Source organism: Podarcis vaucheri (assembly GCF_965113315.1).
Source record: "Podarcis vaucheri genome assembly, chromosome: 14".
Lineage (NCBI taxonomy): Eukaryota > Metazoa > Chordata > Lepidosauria > Squamata > Lacertidae > Podarcis > Podarcis vaucheri.
The window spans coordinates 27,766,994-27,789,364 of NC_138752.1; the positions used below are offsets into that span (position 1 = coordinate 27,766,994).

General features: G+C 45.1%; 2 protein-coding genes and 1 long non-coding RNA gene across 3 annotated transcripts; 1 reads left to right on the forward strand and 2 right to left on the reverse strand.

Annotated features, from left to right (window-relative positions):
• Window positions 1–89: 89 nt before the first annotated feature.
• CALML4 (calmodulin like 4) lies at window positions 90–5,168 on the reverse strand. Its single transcript, XM_082198896.1, has 5 exons — window positions 5,057–5,168; window positions 4,896–4,926; window positions 3,531–3,671; window positions 2,407–2,595; window positions 90–1,379 (listed from the first exon to the last, which is right to left on the reverse strand). Exons 1-5 carry the CDS (start codon window positions 5,057–5,059, stop codon window positions 1,282–1,284), a joined length of 462 nt encoding a protein of 153 aa, XP_082055022.1. The 5' UTR covers window positions 5,060–5,168; the 3' UTR covers window positions 90–1,281.
• A 2,305-nt stretch (window positions 5,169–7,473) lies between these two features.
• LOC309518547 lies at window positions 7,474–9,748 on the forward strand. Its single transcript, XR_014213478.1, has 2 exons — window positions 7,474–9,072; window positions 9,110–9,748. It is a non-coding gene; the product is annotated as an uncharacterized lncRNA (long non-coding RNA).
• CLN6 (CLN6 transmembrane ER protein) lies at window positions 9,219–20,683 on the reverse strand. The gene is made up of 7 exons (XM_082198813.1): window positions 20,525–20,683; window positions 17,047–17,161; window positions 15,560–15,658; window positions 13,415–13,603; window positions 13,266–13,321; window positions 11,063–11,188; window positions 9,219–10,192 (listed from the first exon to the last, which is right to left on the reverse strand). The coding sequence occupies exons 1-7, from the start codon at window positions 20,575–20,577 to the stop codon at window positions 9,901–9,903; spliced, it is 930 nt and encodes a 309-aa protein (XP_082054939.1). The 5' UTR covers window positions 20,578–20,683; the 3' UTR covers window positions 9,219–9,900.
• Between the last annotated feature and the right edge of the window lie 1,688 nt (window positions 20,684–22,371).

The following is a 22,371-nucleotide window of genomic DNA, read 5'->3' on the forward strand; positions in this document are numbered from 1 at the left end:
CATACTCCCCTGGAAGAAGGCACTTTTAGAAACCTTCCACCGAACTTGTAGCTAGTCCTTGTTTTTTTTTTTAATGTGGTTAATCTTTTTCATTGCATTAAACATTTCAGGGTGTTTTCTTTTTCACAATACATTATGTCTTGCTTTGTTTTTATTATTCTCCTTTCAATGAGAGCTTAGATTTTTATTGAGAGAGAACCTGCCAGAGGCCCCCGGCTTGTGCTGCTGTTTGTTGCTCTAATTAACAAAAGGGAAAACAATATGTAAATAAGCAGAAACTTTAAAAAAGTTATTAATTCCATAAACTCAGATCTGTGATTCATTGCCTTAACTTTCTTTTAGTTTTCCATACAGCATGCCAAACAAGTTTTAAAAGTGGCTTTTAAATAAAATGTATAGTAGACCAATGTCAGTTTGTATAAAAGTATCAAGTGAAAATATTTATTACATGCATTGGAAAAAAATGGTTTACCCTACTGAATGTTACCTGTTTATGTAAAACATCTTTAGATGTAATAAAAAGCATTATTACGTTGTCTCTTCTGGAATAAATGTTGCTGAATTTGCACACTGTAAATTTACATCAGGAAAGCTATTAGGGAGGTGTGCATGTCTGTTGAGAAGTCCTATTGGTAACCAGCGAAAATGTGACACACCTGGATTATACTGTGTCTCTCAATTTCTGCCAGTGGGTGTTGGAAGTACTCTTAAGTCAGACCTGCTCAACTTGGGGGCTGTCTTTTGGCTTGGTAGATCATGCCCCACAGAGACAAGAGTGGTAGCCACTGATTGTGTGGGTGGTGGCTGCTCAGCACTTGCTGTGCTGTTTGGTTTTTAAAGCCCACCTTGTTTCGAAACAAGATTTGAATGGGGTTTCTCAATACAGGGAAAATAACCACACATCTCCTGCCAAGGTCAGGAGACACAACCCTGTTGAATAGCAATAGTACATAACCTGCAAGTTCTTCCTGTACGCTACCTTAAAATTCTTGGCCCACCAACACAGGACTGAAAAATAACCCAAATTCCTAGGCACCTTGTTTTTAAAACACTGAAATTGAAGTGAAATAGGTGCTCCATTTTATACAAGCCCAGTTCCACTGGTTTGTTTGAACCAACACTTTGGGCCTGGGAAAAATAGGAACTTTACTATATAAATTTGAGGATTCCAAAAGACAAAGCATTTAAGGCAAGTAAGTGGGAGAGAACCCAGTTCCATCAAGCACCTGAAGGAGCACTGCAAGCCACAAGGACGACGGTTGCCCTTCTGTTTCCAATGATTCAGTAGTCGGCAACAGGGAGAGTGATGGATTGGACCAGGTCTTCATACCTGACTATTCCATTGTGGCCCACTTTGGCTTCCTTCAGGAGGTTGTCCACTGTAAACAATTGCACAGTAATTGTGGCATGTCAGTTTAGTTGTGCATTATATCTAGATTATTGTCTACCTTTTTTATTTTTCACCTGTGTGTGTGAAATAAGTGTAAAACTATGTTACAGTGGGTCCAAGGAGTTTTCCCATTTCAAGGAATAGGTGGGTTACATTGTGCAAAGGCACAAGCCCAACAGCTTTCCTTCCCAATCCTGTTGGTCTCAGAAATTGAGTGTCTATTCCACTCACCCGCCTGTCTCTCTGGTGCTCCATATATTTACATTGGTGCTGTCAACCCAGTTTTCTCAAGAAACGTGGGAGCTGGTACCACTGCTAATTTAGGTAACTTCCTTAAGAGAAGTACCATTTTGAAAATGGGAAAGCAAAGGGGTCTGAGAGAGCAATCCAATATGGGATTAATTTAGTAATTAACCAAACTGGGGACTGGAGATGTTTCAGAAAAGGCTATGTCAATAGAAAGGAAATGCTTTTAAATATAACCAGTAGTTGTTGCTATAATGTACTGCATTTATATCCCACTTTTTTCCCTCCAAGCAGCTCAAGGTGGCGTTCGTGGTTCTCAGTTAATCCCAGGAACCCTGTGAGGTTGGTTAGGTTGAGAGGCAGTGACTGGCCCAGGGTCACCCAGTGAGCTTCATGGCTGACTGGGGAGTTGAACTTTGGGCTTCGAGGTCCTACTCTGACACTCTAACCACTATACCACACCGACTCTCAAGTCAGACTCTTTGAAGCAGCCTTCCACAACCTGGTGTCCTCCATATACTTTGGACTGCAACTCCTGTCAGGGGCTGATGTAAGTTGCAGTCCAACGAAACATCTGGTTGATGGTAGATAACCTGGAAATTGTTGGAGAGTTTCTGCTTCACGTAGTAAGCACACCCTTTACCTATTACTCCTGATCAATACAATATTGTTAAAAAAACCCTGTTCGCTGTAGGCAAAATTAAGATTGTGGGGACATGTCAGAAATGCATGCCAGCCAAGAGAGAATCTCTCCACTAAGAACTTTTTACCTTCCTCCTTAGACAGTTTCTCTCCTAGATTCATCAACTTGGCCCTCAGCTCTGCCACTGAAATGAATCCCGTCTTCTTCCTGTCTGCCATCAACAGGGCCAAGAGGATTTCGTTCTTGGGATCTTCTTGCTGCATTTGCCTGTACATGATGGTCAGGAAAGTTGAAAAATCCATTTCTCCAGTCCTGTCTGGAAACCAGAAGAAAGATTGGGTAGTCTGCTTGAATTGGTGGTTTCTTGTGCCTAACAGGCCCCATGGAGGGGATTAAGCAGTCCATCATGGCTCATCAGCATCGGGACCTGAGATTTTCAACTTGTTCGTAAACTACCTAGACTTAGGGATGGTCAGTGAATTGGGCAAGTTTGCTAATGACACCAAGTGGTTCACAGATGTAAGGAGAAAAATGGAGCTCCCAAAGGACCTCTCCAAACTGGGCATTAAAATGTTGGCTGCAATTCAAAGTAAAGTGTAAAGTGATGCACATTGGAAACTTTTTTTTCAAATTTCACATATATGCTAATAGGGTTTGAACAAGCAGTGGTGGGGAAATCAAGCCTTGTGAGGAACTGTGGAGGGAGTTGGGGATTTTTAGCCTGGTGAAGGGGGGACTGAGAGGAGACATGATAGCCATCTTCCAATATCTGGGCTGTCACATAAAAGAGGGAGCAAGCTTATTTTCTGCTGCTTCAGAGGGTAGGTATTCGAATGACGAGATTCTGACTAAACATTAGGAAGAACTGTCTGACAGTAAGAGTGGTTGGACAGTAGAATGGACTCCCTCAGAAGGTGTGGACTCTACTGGAAGTTTTTTTTTTTAAAAAAAAGAGTTTGGATGCCCATCTGTCAGGGATTATTGAGCTGTGATTCCTGCATTGCAGGAGGTTGGACTAGGCAACTCTTTAGCTCCCTTCCAACTTTAAAATTCTATGATTATTTGACTCCAAAACAGCAGGAGAGAATCACCTTAGCTAACCTTGCTTTAAGCATTAAACACACTAGCTCTCTAACCCTTGGAAAGAAGCACCTGACCAAGAATTTTGGGGTGGGGTCTAAGTAATTTGTACAGGCTGCCTTTGCTGGAGAGTGTTTATTAAAGCACTGACTATGCCTACCTTTTACTTACCAACTTTCTGCAGCTGAAGGTGCCTGGCCACTTCTCCGGGGGTGGGGCTGCTCCCCAGACAGCGCATAACAGTGATGAGATCACTGGCATTGATCTTGCCTTTATGCTTCTTATCATAGAGAGAAAAACATTCTTTGAACTCTAGTCGGGGAAAAGGAGGAGAGGAAGAAACCCAGTTTCACTGACACATCCTAAAGGAGGTGTGTGTAACCTTTGACTCTCCAGATGTTTCTGGACTGCAGCTCCCATAATCACCCCTGGCCATTATCTATGCTTACTGAGGCCCCAGAGTGGCACGCTGTTGCTAAAGAGATGATGGAAGCTAGCTACCTTCTCGGAATAGTGCAAGTCCCTCTTATCATTTCATTATTATTATTTTTCAGATTACTATAACCACTGCAGGAGCAACACTTGGAAAACAACTGGACAAAATGGCAGGAAAACAATAATATAATGCTAACCCATTTCAAGGTAAAACAGCAACTCTTCCTTTGAAAAGCAGAGGAACCACTGTGAAGCTGTGCTTAACTTTTCACATCAACAAGTGCCTTGTGGCTGAGAACAGGCAGCGGTTCTTGGTAGCTGAAGTTATTTCTTTTATTATCTGTTTCTAAGGTAGTAGTAGTATGTCGCCTATCTGACTGGGTTGCCCCAGCCACTCAGGGTAGCTTCCAACAAATTATAAAACCACAGTAAAACACCAGACATTAAAAAACTTCCCTATAGAGGGCTGCCTTCAGATGCATCAATAGACAAGCCGTCTATAAAGAACTGCAAAAGACATTAAACCAGTGTTTCCCAAACTTGGGTCTCCAGCTGTTTTTGGACTGCTACTCACCCTGATGTTGGGAAAGATGGAGGGCACAAGGAGAAGCGGACGACAGAGGACAAGATGGTTGGATAGTGTTCTCAAAGCTACCAGCATGAGTTTGACTAAACTGCGGGAGGCAGTGGAAGACAGGAGTGCCTGGCGTGCTCTGGTCCATGGGGTCACAAAGAGTCAGACACGACTAAACGACTAAACAACAACAACAACAACTCACATAATCCCTAGCTAGCAGGACCAGTGGTCAGGGATTATGGAAAGCAGTCCAAAACAGCTGGATACCCAAGTCTGGGAAACCCTGCTTTAAATGGTGGCATCCTTGGTGCCATGATACCTAGTGAAGATATGGGCACTCGCTTCCCTGATATTTTAAAGACTTAAGTAAGAATGACCTTCCTCGGTGCTTCAACGAGAAACTTGTTAGAAGGAATTCCTCAAAATCTGCTTTGGCGTTCTTCCAAGGCAGAGCAGGACACCCACAAGAAGAAGGTAAGAACATTTAATTAGTTGCAAATAGCGTTTTGTTAAAAGGTACATACCATTGATTTGATCTTGGGACAGGAATTTTGCCTGCAACACACAAAAGGAACAAAAGGGAAAGTTTGATAAATTAAACTGTAATCTGCAAAGCAAGAAACATCACCCTCCCAGTCATCTCCAACACACATAGACAAGCTAGATTCCATCCCCCTTCATTCACCATTGTTGGGTATTAATTGCCCTTTTCAGTGGGGTGTGCCACTCCTTTTGCCTGCCAGCCTGCTAGTCTCTTTGCCTTCCGCGTCTGACTTAGTATGGTCGAGGTCTAAAGTCCACCTGTGCCACCGAGTAGCAAGAAGCAGCAGGTGTAATAAATACTCTTTGCTGTCATGGATACAGGACATGCTGTGTGTTGGATTTCAGCAGCTACTAAACAGACAGTAAGTAGGCCATGGAAATGTCGATTTACTAGAAGCTGTTTTTCACCTCTCCATAGGTATTTCTAAACAAACAAACAAACAAACAAACAAACAAACAAAAGCAAACAAACAAGGGTGACAGTTGTTAGAAAATGCCACCATACTAAAAGCAGCAATTACCACCCTGGAATCCCCCAAATGATAGAGTGCCTCAAAGGCTTGGTAATCCCAAAAAGATTTCAAGACACCTCATGCTGTGTTTAAATACCAACTAGTGCCCATTTGCTAATGCTTAATGCGATTGTTTCAGGAGGACACGCGGAGGTCACTCAACCACTAGGAGTTAGCATGGATGAATCTTCCAGCAGAAGAAAGCAGGACAAGAGATTCCCCCGGATGCTTAGGCCTCACTTTAAAAATTTGGTCCCCCAAATTGTGCTTTTTTTCTGCTGGAACGTGCCGGAACGAAGTACCCTTTCTCTTGGCCACTCCTCTCGTGACACCTAGCGAATTCTCTCCGCACAGGTTTCAACCAAAGTTGGGTGTGCGTGTGGGTGTTGAATTGCCCCTCCTACCTTTTCCTAGCTTTAAGCGCTCAGAGACAGTAGGCACCCACCTGCTGGGGCCTTGCGGGGTGCTGTCATTCACCATTTTTTCATTTTTTAAAATTGATTTTCCAAATTTACAACAAATACAACACACAAAGAAAAAGACATTACATTACTAAAAAAGAAAAAGAAAAGAAAAAGACAAAAATATGAACCAATATTACTCTAGGACCCAATTTCAATTGTTAACTGACTTCCTCAAATCCCCCCTATCTGAATTTCATTGAATCACCTTGTAACAGTTCTCCAATATCCTCTTTCTAATAAAATTAACTCCTTCAAATAACTATCTTCCTTTCTTTTCAACATGTCCTAAATCCATAATGTTTTACAATACAATCATACTCTAATCCTAAGCCATTTTGATACTTTCAAGTGACTTCTATTGTTTTATATTACAATGTTTTGCTAAATAGTCTTTAAAATTCTTCCAATCTTCTTGATATTCTTCTTCTTTCTGATTGCGGATTCTCCCAGTCAGGTCAGACAGCTCCAAAAAGTCTAACATCTTCATCTGCCATTCTTCTACTGTTGGTAGTTCTTGAGATTTCCAATTTTTAGCTAGTAGCAATCTTGCCGCTGTAGTGGCATACAAAAATAATCTAACATCTTTTTTAGGAAGTTCCAGTCCTATTATTCCAAGTAGAAAGGCCTCTGGTTTTTTTAATAAATGTATTTTTCAACATTTTTTTCAACTCATTATAAATCTTTCCCCAGAAGTCTTTCTCCTTGGGACATGTCCTGTCATTCACCCTTTGCTGTTCGCTGTGATCCACGAGCTGCTGGTGGTGCAGCTACACCAGAGGCCTCTACATCACCATTGGCACCTCTGCCTCCCACCCTAACCGGCTTCCCCTCCCCTTCCCTTCCGTAGGTGCCTCAGGAGCCACTGCTTCCTCCCTTCTTGCACCCAAGCAAAACCCCCTTCCTGCCCTGCATCTGCCACTTTAGCACCTTCTACATTTACCTCAGCACTTCGCTGCTGAGCACGTCCAGCCGCTGCTCTCGCTAGGAGGCCCCTCGCAGGGTGGCTAGCCCTAGCAGCAGCCTCCCCCTGCCACCGCAACCTCAGGTGAAGGCCGAAGCATCTGCGGCAGTCCGCTGAGCATGTTCAAAGTGTCACCTCCTTTTCCCCACTCGGCTGTCCCTCCTCCAGCCATTTCTGGACAGAGAGTACAGGCACCTTCCCTCCCCCCCCCCAATAAAAAAAGCACTGCCCAAAACGTTGCTAGGATTAAATAGGTTTTTATCCAGAGGGAGCCTTAGCCATGAAGGCAGGAGAGACGGTTAATGGCGGCAGAGTGAGAGACAACTAGGTCTGCCCCATGTGGTCTCAAGTTGCTGTTTTTTAATTACAAACCAGTTGAGCTGAATAGTGACTGTGCAAAGATAACATCTCCCGGGAATTTTGCCCTGTATTAATTAGGGAGTGGAGGGCTACCATTTGGATCTTCCTTTCAAGCATCAACAATACCTTGGGACAATTGCTCTCAGCACCTGAACAAATGCAGTACAATGGTACTTCGGGTTAAGTACTTAATTCGTTCCAGAGGTCTGTTCTTAACCTGAAACTGTTCTTAACCTGAGGCACCACTTTAGCTAATGGGGCCTCCTGCTGCTGCCGTGCCGCCGGAACACGATTTCTGTTCTCATCCTGAAGCAAAGTTCTTAACCTGAAGCACTATTTCTGGGTTAGCAGAGTCCGTAACCTGAAGCGTATGTAACCTGAAGCGTATGTAACCCAAGGTACCACTGTATGTGGAAACAAGGAAGTTTGGCTAAATAAATATGCCGCATAACCTAAAGTACGATACCCTTGAAAGAGGTGGAAATATGACCACTCCTGAGAATGTCCCTGGACCCCTACCGCTTGGTTGCAAATACCCCCTTTTGGGGGAAAGGGGATTGAGAAGGTTGTGGCACCCAACCCCACACAGAAGGAAGTAATCATGGATGAAACTGATCAGATCAACCCATTCCAATTAGGGTTCAGGCCTGGGACTTTATGGGATTGAATTAGGCTTGATTGCCTTAAGGATGACTTTTATTGAGAGGACAGGTGCAATGAGACCCCACCATTCTTTGCTGTTTTCTCAACAGCTTTTGGTACCATTGGCCACAGTATCCTCCTGAAAAGGTTCTGTGAAATGGGCACTGTTTTGCAGCGGTTCCACTTCTATCTCAGGGTTGATTTCAGGGTGATTATTTCTTGACCCTCTGACAACTATGCCGCTGGGTGCCACAGGGCACCATCCTGTACCCAGTGCTATTTAACACTTGTATAATGCTGCAGCTGAAAGGCTTGCACTGGTTGCCAGTTAGCTATCAGGCCAGGTTCAGAAAATGGAGACTTGGGACTCAGCTATATAGCTGCAAATATGTTTTAAGTGTATTATGCAAATGGCACACTAGTTGGCAATGGTGAACTTATGGCAAATTCAATATATTTCTCAAAACGCTTTTAAAAAGGCATTTCACAGTGTGTTACTTATATGTGTCTAGATTCCACCTTGGTCTGTATCAACAAATGTTTTTTTTTAAAAAAATAAAATCTCAGCCCACAAAGACTTTAGCAAACGTTTATTTCTCTGCCAACAAACTCTTTTAGTTTGGATCACACTCAGGATAAATGTACACACGGCAAAGTCATGGAAGGCGAACAGTCAATGAAGGTTCGGTCCAGGAATTTGAGGTTACAAAGGAAAGTTCTACTCAACAAGTCCTTAAAAAGTTTTGAAGAAATAACCGTGCACCTCCCTTAGAATTAAAAAATTTCTACCTGAGTATCAAAGGGGAGGAAAAGCAGAGAGAGGAGAACAGACAGTGGAACAAAGAGGGCATGCGGCAATGAGGAAACATCCATATTGACAAGTGGCAGAAATTTAGCCTTCCTGATCAGAGTGTGATCAGAGCTGTGGAGTATGCCTCAGTGGCCATTCTTGAGGTTTTCTGCTTTAGGATCAGGCTCTGAACATGGCTGTGTGTGCGCGTGCACGCAACTGCCTCTTCTACAGCCTTCCCCAACCTGGTGCCCTCCAGCTGCTTCAGCTGGTGAGCCCAGCAGGGCCTTATGGAGTGATTTAAGAAGTGGGGTCCCCAGTGGGATCAACGGTATTCTTCCTCTTACAAAATGATCAGAGGGCATTTCAAAATCCATTAAGATAAAGAAAACAAAAACAAAAAAGCAACTCCCACTGAAAATTTCAGCAGTAAAAGGTAAAGGTAAAGGTACCCCTGCCCGAACAGTAGCTGCTCTCAAAACCAAAAGCAGACACCGGCGGGCCTCTCCCAACCCTGGGCTTTAAGAAAAAGGCAGCGAGAACTAAGCTAGACTGTACAGAAGAAGCAGATTCACTTCTCTTTTGCATAGTTTATTCTGCAGGACACAGGAAGGAAAACAGGGAAGAAGTGGGTATGCATAGCGCTGAACCTGCCCTGACCATGGGAGGCCTGCTGGAGATGATCCTCTCTGGTTTCTGAGATCCTCACAGTCTCTGCTGATGTGCTTACAAGGCTACCTTATCAGCCATAGGAACTAGAAGGATGAAGAAACCAAGAGCTTAAGCAGACAAATATTTCAGGTTCAATGGTGGGTCCCAATGGGTGTAAATAATTCTCCGTACAACCCACACATGCCCTTATTACGGACTAAGGCTGTGATCCTAAACAGACATGGGCTGCAACCCTAACCCAATTTACATGGGCATGAAGCCTCACTGAATTCAACAGCATTTATTTCTGAGTAGGCCTGGCTTCATTTGCGAGTAGGCCCCAATGAATTCACTGGAGCTTGTTTCCATGTAAACCTGCATAGGACCACAATGCAGCACTTTATCTGAGCTACGTTAGGATTAGCCATGGAATTTTTTTTGGTGGTGGTGGGGGGGAGAAAGGAACTTCTCTTGCTCTGTACTGTGGGCCTGATCCACTGCACACATCATGCCCTCTTCAATGGTGCTTGCAACAGAGCAGACTGGGGCCGAGGGATGCATTTTCAAATTCTCTCTCTCCGCCGCCCCCCAACCAAAGAATCAAAGTTAAATGCTCTCCCCCTTTGCAGAGTGCAGGTTACTCATGTGCAAGGTGTAAAAAGCCCACGGTTCCGGAATGTAGATGACGCCGGGGTATTTCTTCCTGAGGATCTTGTCGTTCCAGAGCCAGCCGACCCACAGGGCGATCAATACCAGTGTGATGATGAAGGAGTAGAAAAGGAAGCGTCCGTTGCTGTCCATGAGCAAGCCTTTCCGCTTCTGGTGCATCACCAGAGCCATCAGAGCAAAGAAGGTGAAGATGAAGAGGATGAAGATCTGCCCTTCTGTGACAAGGTACCTGCAAGCAGGGGGGAAAAGGACGCAGGTCAGAGAGCTTCTTCATAAAGCAGGGAAGAGAAAGCAGGCAGATGGGGAAGGCGACAACATTCAGCACTGGAAGAAGATGCCTCTCAGGTAAGAGGTCTCCCAGGTTGGCTTCCCAGCGCACAGTTTATTTCTGACGTTTGTGTCCTGCCTTGCTGTAGGAAATCTGAATCAAGGCAGGTTGCAAACAATTGTTGTGATAACTTTTGAAATGATCTAGACCAGTGTTTCCCAAACTTTTTCGGGCCACCGTCCCCTTGGTTCCATAAACTCATCCCTAGTGGGCCCCCTACCCTATAAAAAGAATGATTCAGAATAGCGGTTTGCATGACCCTTCTAAGGAAGATAAGAACACAATGAAATTCAAAATGGTAATTAATTAAAAATTATTTTTTTAAAACCAAATAAAGCTATCTAGCTTAATTAATTCAACAAGACTGATGAACTTGATTCAGGGATACCAGCTTTTCAAGGTATGATAGTCATTTACACCTCCAGTGCCCCCTGTCTTTTAGTGTCTCCCCCCCCCCCGCAAAGGGCTTTTTGGGAACCACTTATCTAGGACAACTTTACACCACAGTTAAAAGCAGCACCAGCAATACTTTGAAGAAAAACAATATTCCAGAAAAACAATTAAAAACAGATGAGCGTTACTTAAGAGGAACAAATTCTACTCTTCCAAGTTACAACTAGGGATCTTGGTTAAGATTCAGGATGTTTGCAGTAGCCTTTGAACACTGGCTGCCCACCCCCCGATGATGCATCTGTGGCCTCATGTAGCTGTGTAGCATCTAAATGACTTCCCCCTCCTCCTCCTCTCCAAAGCCACACCTGGGTCACCTACCAGTAATAGAGGCTGCTGGGCCCAATGAGGAGTAAAGCAGCCACAGGTATCCTCTGTTGCTCTTCTTTAATGGGGATGAAGCAGCCGGAAAAATAGATGCACAGGATAAGGAAGAAAGGGATGTACCTGCGAGAGGGAACACAATTGCAACGGAGCCATCAGCAGACACTGTCAATAGGCACCTCCCCAGATTTAATGCAGAAAAGAGGGGATCTTTGCTTCAGCTGTAACAGCATGAAGACTGGGTGAAGTCTCTGAACAAGAGCATTGTGATAGTAAAGGTCTGTGCTCTGTCCCTTTTCCCAGAGATCTGACCAGGTCCTCTGCAGACAGTTTCAATCTGCTCCTTACAGCCCTGAGAGCCAGAAAGTTCGTTCGTTCATTCATTCATTCATTCATTCATTCATTCATTCATTCATTCATTCAGCAAGCAGGCAGGCAGGCAGGCAGGCAGGCAGGCAGGCAGGCAGGCAGGCAGGCAGGCAAGCAATCCTTGCCCTTATAAGAAGAGTCTGGCTGGTTCAGGCCAGTGGCTCATCTAGTCCAGCATTCTCTTCTTCCAGTGGCCACCCAGATGCAAGTGGGAAACCTACATGCAAGACCTAAGAAAAAGAGTCCTCTCGCCTCCTGTGGTTTCCAGCAACTGGCATTCAGAAGCACTGCTGTCTCCAAATGTGGAGGCAGAGCACAGCCATTGTGGCCAGTAGCCAATGATAGCCCTCTCCTCTGTGAATTTGTCCTCCAGATGTCTTGGACTACAACTCCCATCACCCCCAGTTGGTGGGGGAGGCTGGTCTAACTAACTGCTGACTTTAACCCTAGCTCTTAATCAAGTAAAAGCAGGGGCTGGCTTAGATGCTCGGTTTGTTATCTAATCGCAGCTGGCAACCACCCATGGCCACACGAACGAACGAAAGCTCAATTGATTTGGGAGATAACACAGAGCTTCTGGGGAGGTCAGCGAGAGAAGTCTGGGTGGAACTGGATGTGAGGAATGGCTTAAGGAGAAAAGCACAAGGGAGCCTCTCATGTAAGCTGCTGTCTTCCAGGTCTTATGCAGAAGTTAAGAGGCAGCAAGAACATTTCACTGCTCCTTCCGCAGCCCAGGGCAATGGCTAGCATCACAGGTCAATAACCAGAACCAAAGACGTCAAGTCTCTCTGAGCCAAATTCTGCCGCATATTAGCCAGGGATAAATGTCACCAATTTTACCAGGGAACACACGCAACAGAAGAAAAGGTTATCCGTTCAAGCTGCCTATCGCTGTTAAATCCAGAATGCTCATTTCATTTTGGGTCCTTACTGCTGCTCCCCGCTCCACTTCCCAGTGGAGGATCATTTATGTATGTGCCTTCTAAAGTCACGCCTTCCTCCTGTCAGGACTGTTTGAGAGCGAAATGCGGACACAACCAGAAACGGACTTCTTATGCTACCGTTAATAGGGGGTGAGAAAATCCTCCCCCCCCAAAAAAAATGTGGGAGAGAGAGATCTGTAAAATGCACCTCCACAAGGGATCAAGCAAAAAAAGATGTGCAGAGTTTAATTAAAAACCTGTTGTGGAGGAGAGGGAACCAAGCCAAGATTTTAATTGTCATAAATGATTTTTGGGAACCAATTGAAAAAGAGGCACAAGGTTCAAGGTGTTGCTATTAGTATATAAAGCCCTTAACAACCTGGGACCAGTTCACCTGCAAGATCGCCTTACCCCTTAAATGCTCACTCAGCTGTTTCGATTGGTGGAACTGGCCCCATTACAAGTGCCACATCATATCAGTTCCACATTTGTAAGCACTTGATCTTTTAGTATGGCAGCACCTGCACTTGGAACTCCCCGCCTCTTGACATCAGACAGATGCCTTTGCTGTACTCCCTTTGACACCTGCTAAAAACATTTTTGTTTAGACAAGCCTACCAAGAGATGTAAATGTTGGTGATTGATTTGATCTGTTTTTAGTTTATTACGGATTTTATCCATTGAATGTTTTAAAGAGTTGTTTTTACTGATGATGTTATTGTTTTATTTTCTTTGTAAGCTGCTTTTTTTACAATTAAATGGTGTATAGATTTTATGAAATAAAATAGGAATTATTATTGTTGTTGAGTGACATTTTCTCCTCCAAGAAAAGTGGGGGGGGGGGGAGTGAGGAACACCAATACAATACTCCAACCTGATGCGCGGGAAACGCCCTGCAGTTTACTTACCACATTGAATGGCCCAGATATTCATCATAATAATACAGCAGTTCAAATGAATCAATCTGGAAAGGAAGGAAATGAGAGTCAAGCCAATGAAAGTTTCCCAGCCAGCAGCAGAAACAAAACAGGCAGGAAGCACCAAAACCTCTCGTTACCAGTGTCTCTGGCTTGAGGTTTTTGATGATGGGGTTCTCCCGGACGGACAAGTGGAGCTGGTAGCCGCTGAAGATCAGCCGGTGGTTGACGGAGTCCCCCACCAGGTGGATGCTGGCTCCCATGACGAAGATGATGATGCAGATGTACACCATGGACCGTGGGAGAGTCTTGGGGGACCTTTCGATGAGCTGCAATGGGAAACTCCTCTCAAGAACATGGAGAGACTATCAGACTCTGCCCTACACCCACCCACCCCTCTCTTCCTCAGGCAGGAGCTGGAAACATCCTGTAGACAGGACTCACAGTTCTTGGGTTCCAATGATTTTCTTGATTTCATTTGTTTTTAATTTCATTTCTTTCCTAAAGGAAAGGACTATTTTTAAAATTAAAAATTGAAAAGCAGAACTGCAGCCTCCACTGACCTGCAACTAATCCAGCCACCCTTTCCACTCAAAGCAATTGATTGTTATTCATTAGCCTGAAGGATCAAAAGCACCACTCAGCAGAAGCGGCGAATTCCATTGCCTCCACTGCACTATTTGAGAGTGTTCCTGTGCCCCACAACCAGTGGCTGATTCCACCCCCACCCCATTCTGCAAAGCTCTTGAAATGCAATTTCATATCAAATTTAAAAGGCAATGCCGGCCATTAAGTCATATAAGGCAGAATGAAATTATGAGACTGGTCCCAAATTAATTTATGTTAGAGTTGAAGCCAGGGAAAAAGAGTAATTCTAGTTCCTATGGTTCAGAAACCTAAACATTCCCACTGACCTAACTACTGCAGAAAACATCCTCGCTAGTTCCAAAGACCCGAATGTGTTTGCACACACACACACACACACACACACACACACACACCTATATAAACTTACCTTGTAATGGGCATCTATTCAGCTCACAAGCAATTGTCACCCACCTGCTTGCATTTCAACAAAACCCTTTGTATGTGGTTATTCTGACACAATTGTTATCTGAATGTTTTATCTCTGAGAACAGACACTCAAAAGCAGGTTGCTCCGGCAGCTTATTTTGCTGAATCATTTGGGCTGCATCGCATAGCTGCTGTAGGCATTACAGCAAGATCACATATGTGATCACTAAAAAAAAAAAAATGCTAGAAAAATGCTAAGTATTATTAATTGCTTAGCCCCAGTTTTCTGCCAGAGAAAAGCTGCTTTACTTATAGCAAGCATTTGCAGTTATGCCGTCTAATATTTCATGACCAGTTTTCCCAAACCAGGTGCCTTCCAGATGCTCTGAACTCCCAAAACCCAGAAGATCCGGCCACCACGGCCAATGGTTAGGGATTATGGTAGTCAGAGCCTAACAACATCAAAAGCTTGGGGAAGGTTGTCATTGGTGAATGCTATCATGGCTGAGTTTACTTTGCTGGGCTCTGAGATGCCAACTCCAAGCTTGACATTTGCCATTAGTAACATGCTTCTTGGAGAGCTATTGTCATTTTTTTAACCGATGATGCGAAATGCAAGCAGCACTACCCGATGACACCCATCACAGTCATGAAGCTCTACCATGTTAACAGTGACATTTGACTGTATCAGTGTGTGTTCCGAGAAGCACCGTGCCAAAATCTGTCCTCCATTTTCGTAAAAGTTTTCTTCCTTAGCCACAAGAGTCTTTCATAGTTCTACCTCATTGAGCTTACTATGCCATTGAGAGGTGGCATTTGTGTTTCTCTATCCAGTAAATGTTTCTGCAGCCTCCCGATCTGAAAAAGCTACACAGGAGGAGTTACTTTATGATGTTTCCCCCTGAACTTTTAACCAGAGAGCGGTCACCTAAGAAAGCTGTGAAGTAGACCGCTGGCAAGATGATTTGCAGAATGAAAGAACAGACTCTCATGAACAATCTCAAGAGTAAGGCGAGCACAACAGAAACCCCGCATGCCACCCATGAGAATTTCCTTGAAATTTTATCTCCTCTGGTGCAATTTTTTTTTCTTATTAACTGGTAGCATGAATAAGTGAACATGACAAAAATTTTGGAACAGCACTACTTCTCAGCACCATCGTTTCAGAGAATTCACTTTCCACTCTGATCATTATTCCCGCTATTCAGCCTTCCAAAACACACAAACAGATCTCAGCAGAAATGAGAGAAGAACACAGCTCAAAAATTTACCTTCAGAAGAATAAAGGGCGTTATGACATTGTAAGCCATGTGAAAATAATCTCCAGCACTTGGCTTGTTCAGGGGAAACCATTCCAACGGAAGCACGATCTGAAAGAATGGAAAACGGAAGAAGGGATGAGTTTCATCACAGGCAGCCCACAATGAGCAGTGGACTTTTTTTAAAGTTTTATTATATTATATGGTCTTTTTGTCAAGGCTGGCCACAAAAGCCATTTCCTTCCTGCTTTTGTGCGGCAAAACCCAAGCGCAACAGTGATTGCAGTAAATGAAAAAGAGACCACCACACTCATTCATTCATTCATTCATTGCATTTACATCCTGCTTCTACTCCACCCAGGAGATCAAGGTGGTATACTTGGTTCCCTTCCCATTTTATCCCCACAACAACCCTATGAAGTAGGTTAGGCTGAGAGTCAGTGGCTGGCCCAAGGTCATCCAGTGAGCTTCATGGCCAAGTGGGAATTTGAACCCTGTTCTCCCAGGTCCAAGCCTGAGACTCTAACCAGGATCAAGAAAACACCAGTTCCTAACCCCATGTTGCCCCACAAGGGCAGGGGCAATGGGGGAGGATCTCCAGGCACAAGGAAGGATGAACACCCCCACCCCTTACAATTGCCCCCTGCATTCCTGCCAGCTAACAGAGCTTTTTCGGAAGTTTGTGCCCATGTAATGAAGGCTGGTGGGGGGGGGAGTGCTTTGTGCTTGGGTTACTGTGAGAACAAGATGCTGGACTAGATGGGCCATTGGCCTGATCCAGCAGGCCTCTTCTTATATTCATACTGGGAACCGGTAGAGACACTGCACTGAAGGCACCTTGAGAGGCTTCTCTCTCTCAAGGGATATCAGATCTGCTGCTTAACAGGAGCACACGCTTACCTTCGTGTATAGTCTACTTGTAAATAAAGCATGCATTTCAAAATCTCTAGCGTTCTCTCTTCCAAAGAAAAGGCTGCCTGGGTAATGCTGTCCCAGGAATTTATGGATGGAAGAAAAGCCCTGCAGCTGGATCAAGCGCGTGGCCCATTTCATCCAGCTGTTCTCACAGATGCCTCAAAGGGAAGCCCCAAAGCAGGTCCCTGGCTGCAACAACACTCTCCCAACTTGTGATTCCCAGACGTTGGTATTCAGAGGCATGCTGCCTTTGAGCACAGCCATCATGGCTACTAGCCATTGGTAACCTCAACCTCTGGGAATTTGTCTAATTTCCTTTTAAAGCCAGCCAAGTTGGGGTCCATCACTGCATCATATGGAATTCCAGAGTTTAACTAAGGCACTGTGTACTTTCTGTTGTCTGTCCTAAATCTTCTAACATGTGAGGAACTGACAATTCCTGGTTCTGGGAAATTCCAAATGCTGCAACCAAAATTTGTCGTCGCCCCCTGTCCCCCAGTCACATAGAGTGACCAATCTCTTTCTGCCCGCAACCCACATTTTTAACAGCCACCAGATGGCAATGAAAATGCAGCGGCACTCACCATGGCAATGGGGCGCCCAAAATCCAGCACCCAGTTCTGCAGAGTGAAATAAAACCACAAGTCGAAATGAAACCGGGGGTTCCTGCAGGCGTCTTCCTCTTGAGCCACTCCATGCCTGCCAAGGAGAACAATTATTCAATAGTAAAGAAAGAGCTTTAAAAAGTGTTTGGAAGCTTCAGCCGGCCCAGAATGCTGACTCAGACCAGTGACAGGAAACAGGTTACTCCACTGCGAAAACAACTTTCTGGGCACAAGTACTTGTTAGAACCTATAAAGCCCTATATGACTTGGGCCCAGGTTACCTGAAATCTCGTACCTCCCTACATGAATCTGCCTAGGTGCTAAGATGAGCACCTTCTCTCAGTCCCATCACCATCAGAGGCAAGGTTGGTGGTCACATGAGAGGGTGCCTTTTCTGTGGATGCCCCCATACTGCAAAATTCCCTCCCAAGAGAGGTCAGACTGGCTCCTTCTTTGTTATCCTTCTGCCAGCCTTTGTCATCCTTCCACCCTCCTGTTCAGCCCGACCTTTGGAAACTGAGGAGCAGGCGATGCTGATCACTGGGCAAATTGCCCTTGAATTGCTGGTTCTAAAACGTGTTTTGATATATTTTAATGATTTTTTTTTTTAGGTAGGAGTTTTTTAAAAATAATTTTGCATTTTACAATGTTTTTAAATGTTGGAAGCTGCCTTGGATCCCAGCTTGGGAGAAAGGTAGGTTATAAATACATCAAATAGTAATAATGTTACATGCAACTTACAAACACAACTACAAACAAAAGGAAGTTTTCACACCCACACAGGGTTAACCTGTGGTACTCAATGAAACACAGCAACCTTCCCCAAGTTGGCACCCTCCAGATGTTTTGGACTACAACCCCCATCATCTCACTGGCTTTGATGTGGGCCTGAGGGAAGCTAGATTCAGAAACTTCTGGAGGGAGGCATGTTGGTGAAAGTTGCAGTAGGGCTATGTCAAAATACCGGAGTGGTGGGTGGGGAAAAAATTATACCTTGGCCAACCAAGAGTGGAACTGGTCACCTGCTGGACCACTTTTGGTTAACTCAAGTTCTCCCCATTTCTGCCAGTTAACCCCAATGTCCAGGTTTACTGGGTGAAACCAGCTCTTCTCTGACAAAGAATTCAGAGCATTTAGTGGGCTCTCGTCAACAAAAGCCTTTAGCTTCACTGTGAATGTCAGAAGGGCCTTGCAACAGGGGCCCCATCCAGCATCCTGTTCAGGGGCCAAAAGGATGCCTGTGGGAAGTTTGCCAGCAGCACCTGAGCACAAGACCACTTTCCCCTCCTGCAGTTTGCAGCAACTGGTATTCAGAAGCATCGCGGCCTCTGATGGTGGAGGATCAGGGTTAGCAGCCAGTGAGAGACATCCTCTGAAATATACTTGGTGTCGAGTGTGGATTTCATGCTCTTTATTCAGCTCATAGTAGTGAGGAAATGGAAGTTCCCCCAAAATATTTGCTTTATATACATTATTTACACAATGGGTCGCACGTGATTGGATAATTCCTGGATTCTCCTGTAGACCAATCAGGTTGCGGATTCACTTCCACCTGGAGCTGGATTGGTTGGCTCCTGCGGACCAATCATACTGCTGTATTGTTCTAGGACCAATCAGACTGCTGAATTCTGAATCCTATTGTTCTAGGACCAATCAGACGGCTGCATTTTGGATCCTATTGTTCTAGGACCAATCAGACTGCTGCATTTGGATCCTATTCAACTCAGTACATAACATCTTCTATCTTTAAAGTGCCACAAAAATCATGTCTCTTGAGATGGCTGTCCCTCCCCATCAGAGGTCTCTTGTCTCAAGAAGCTCATCATATAAGAGCCCTGCTGGATCAGGCCCATTCAGTGGCCCATTCAGTCCAGCATCCTATTCTCACAGTGCCTGTTGGAAGCCCACAAGCAGGACCCCAGCATAAAAGCCATCTTCGCTCCCATGGTTCCCAACAACTGGTTTTATTCAGAGGCACTGCTGCCTCCTACTGTGGAAAGTCCGCTTTAATGCATGTTTTATGGGGAGACAAAAGAGAGGGGCTTTCTGGGCTTAGATGCAACCTTTCCCAAACTGCTGCCCTCCAGATGTTTTGGACTACAATAAAGCTGTGCTGGCTGGGCCTGATGGAAGCCCCAAAATGTTGGTGGGGCCCACTTAAAACTAGGTTGGGGAAGTCTGCTTTGAAGTAGCCCCTTTGCTTATAAAAGCCTTCTTGTCATTTATTTAGACACAGATACGCTCAGATAAGATTGTAATTAAGCAGTACACAAATTGTCTAGAATGAAGAATTAAATTAAAATATAACAAGTGAGAGAGAGACACCTAACAGATTCCTTAACTAAGTATTTGGGATGGTTTTGGAATTCTAGAGCTGGATCTAGTTTAAATTTGAACTCCACAGAGAAGGTCCCAGATACTACCCTCAGAGGACTGAAGTCTTCAACAGAACTTCAGCTGGTTTTTAAAAAACGTGATATGATGCAGTTTCTTCCATCAGACTGGAAATAAAGAATTTTTCAGAGTGCTGGTGTTGGTGGAAGGCTTTCAAAAATGCATAACAATTTATTAGTCAGTTCAAGGAATTTATGTACCAGCATTCATTCCGAATAGGAATTACCAAGGAGGATAGGAATTACCAAGCAACCACAAATTTTCATAATAATACAAAGTTAAAATATACATCAGCACCAAGACAAAAATGTTTCCGTTTGGAAACTCTGCTACAGCGTGGCAAGTGGGTCGCAGAAATTTATTCTAGGAAAAGCATGAGATTCTGTCTCAGAACACGGATTAAATCCATCCAGTATTAAAAAAAAAAAATCAGCGAGGAAAGTCGTTGATCCTTGGGGCTTATAAGAGAGGCCTTTCATTAATTCCTGCTACTGTCATGCCTTGCACGATATATTCCGCCGCGAGGGGACGAGACCTGCCTGCTCAGGGAAATCCTTTTTTTTCAAAGTACTTTACAGTATTGTAAGGATTTCACCACAGATAAGAACCAGCCTTGCAAATTGTGGGGTGGGCGGGGGAAATCCGCCGCACCTAAAACGATTCCATGCAAAGAAGTCGGCGTTGCGAAACACCGTCTAAACCACAAGCAATGATAGGATATTGTGCAAAAGTGGAGAGGGTCCCTGATCAAAAGGCCCTGATTCTGGCCGCACTTTGGAGCAAGTGGCCTCCTGCCTGCGAGGCTCCACGCTCTCTGTCCTGCCTGCCCCTGCGCGTGCGGCTTCCCGAGGCGCCCTCCTCAATCTCTGCCCGGCGCAACAGAGAAGCTCTGCAGCGCCTTCGGGGCAGAGACCTACGTCTCCCCACGCTTGCAAAGCCATAAGGCTGCGCTGCAGCCCAAGACGCCTCCTGAGCGGCTGGACCAACGGGCAGCACCCAGGGGCGGAGGGGCTTGCAGGGTGCTGGATTGGGAGCATCTCCCCTTTTCCGAGGGGCGACTCACCTGCCTGACGACGAGACCCCCCCGGCCCCCTGCCGCCTCCGCACGCCCGACATGGGGAGGACGCTGGGGCTGCCTGGCCTAGCACCTCTCCTGCGGGCGCCCCCGAGCTCGGGAGCCTTCCTCTCCGCCGCGGCTCTCCATGCTCGCTCGGGAAAGGAGGAGGAGGGCGGGGAGGGGGCGAGGCGGGGCCAAGCGGCCGGGGCAGGGCCGGCCCGCCTCTTCCGAGGCTCAGCAGCGCCCGGCCGCCGCCATCACCAGCAGCAGTGGCTGCGCGCCTTTACGCACGGGAGAGGCGCGGGAACGCCAGGAGGCGGAAAGGAACTCTGCACATGCTCTAGGTCTGCTCGTTGCCCGCCAGGGGTGGCCGGACTCCAACTCCCATCATCCCTCAGCATTAGCTGTGCGAGGAGGCTGTTGGGAGTTGGAGTCCTTGGCAACCGCTGCATAGACCGGTGACAAGCACGCCAGACGTTTAAAGGCACTCTTATGCCACTTTAAGATTCGCTTTAAAAAGAGGGCCTTATCACAGCACAAGCTGTCCCTTTGGATCCTAGCACTTTTGTCATCCTGTTGTTATTTTATTATTCAGAAACTGCTCAGCCACTTTCCCACAAGGATCTCATTACTCACCTGACGGTTTCTGCACTGCTTGCTATTGCAAGGTACTGTATTGGAAGACTCTAAACGCAGACCTGTTTGAGATCGGGATCTCACAACTCTAGGATTTAAGGGACAAACGGATGGTCAGTGTCCAAAAGAGTCAAACAGACAAGAAAATCGCTACTTTTCAATCTGCTTGGAACAGTTTTACTGCATATGCAACATTGATAGAGCATGGTTATAGGCCTCCAAGGACACATGGCAACTTGCGGAATGATACCTTTCTTTAAAAACTGAAATGATTAAAAAGGTTAAATGTAATTAAATTGACATTTGGTGCTTCTGTGTAGGGTGGGATGGATTGTTGATTATTGATTGTTGCTTCTTGCGAAAATAAGTGAAAACGATAAAAAGATTTGGGGGATAAAAAGATTCATGGCTTTCCCCAAACAATCCTAGGAACTGTGGTTTGTAGTTCAGCAGTACCTGGAGGGTACCTGCTTGGCAAAGGTGGCTTTAGGAGTTAAGAGGGTAAATCTGGGAGAGATTGCCTTGTTCCTATTGTCCTGTCCCATCCAGAGGGGTTTGGAACCACCAATGCCAGATGTCCAGAGCAGAAGCCTTGTAAATACTTTGATGATTACACAGTGCTGATGTGCTTTTTTGTGCATGAAAGCCTTGGCAGACTTCAATCAATTAATTCTTTTATAGGAGGGAGCAGTCAATTCTGCTACAATATATTAACATGCAAACTTGGAAATATTTTAATATATTTGCCCTGCTTACGGGATTCCTGGATGCATCTGGGCAACCACTGCTGGCAACAGGAGCTCCAAGTAGATGGACTTCCAGTCCGATCCAGGATGGCTCATACTTTCTTGGATTCAATTTAAATTAGGGCTGCCATACGTCTGGAATTTCCTGGACATAGCTGGGATTCGGCCGTCGGACACAATATCTGGGTGGAAATTGCTGAAATGTCCGGACGTATGGCAACCCATGTTGGAAGTGTAGATTTGGGCGAACCTCTTTAAAAATAGCTCCAAAACTTTCTTTTTTAAATTAGATTTTAGGCTCAACAACTTTGGCTAAACAAACGAACAAACTAACTAACTCGACAAATCTGCCAAAAAAGGGGCTCAACATTAGTGTCTGGATTTTCACTTTCTGATATTTGGCAACCCTATTTAAATGGCACCCTGCTCCATTTCAGCAGTGAAGCATTTGCTGGTATGGAGAGTAGGTGT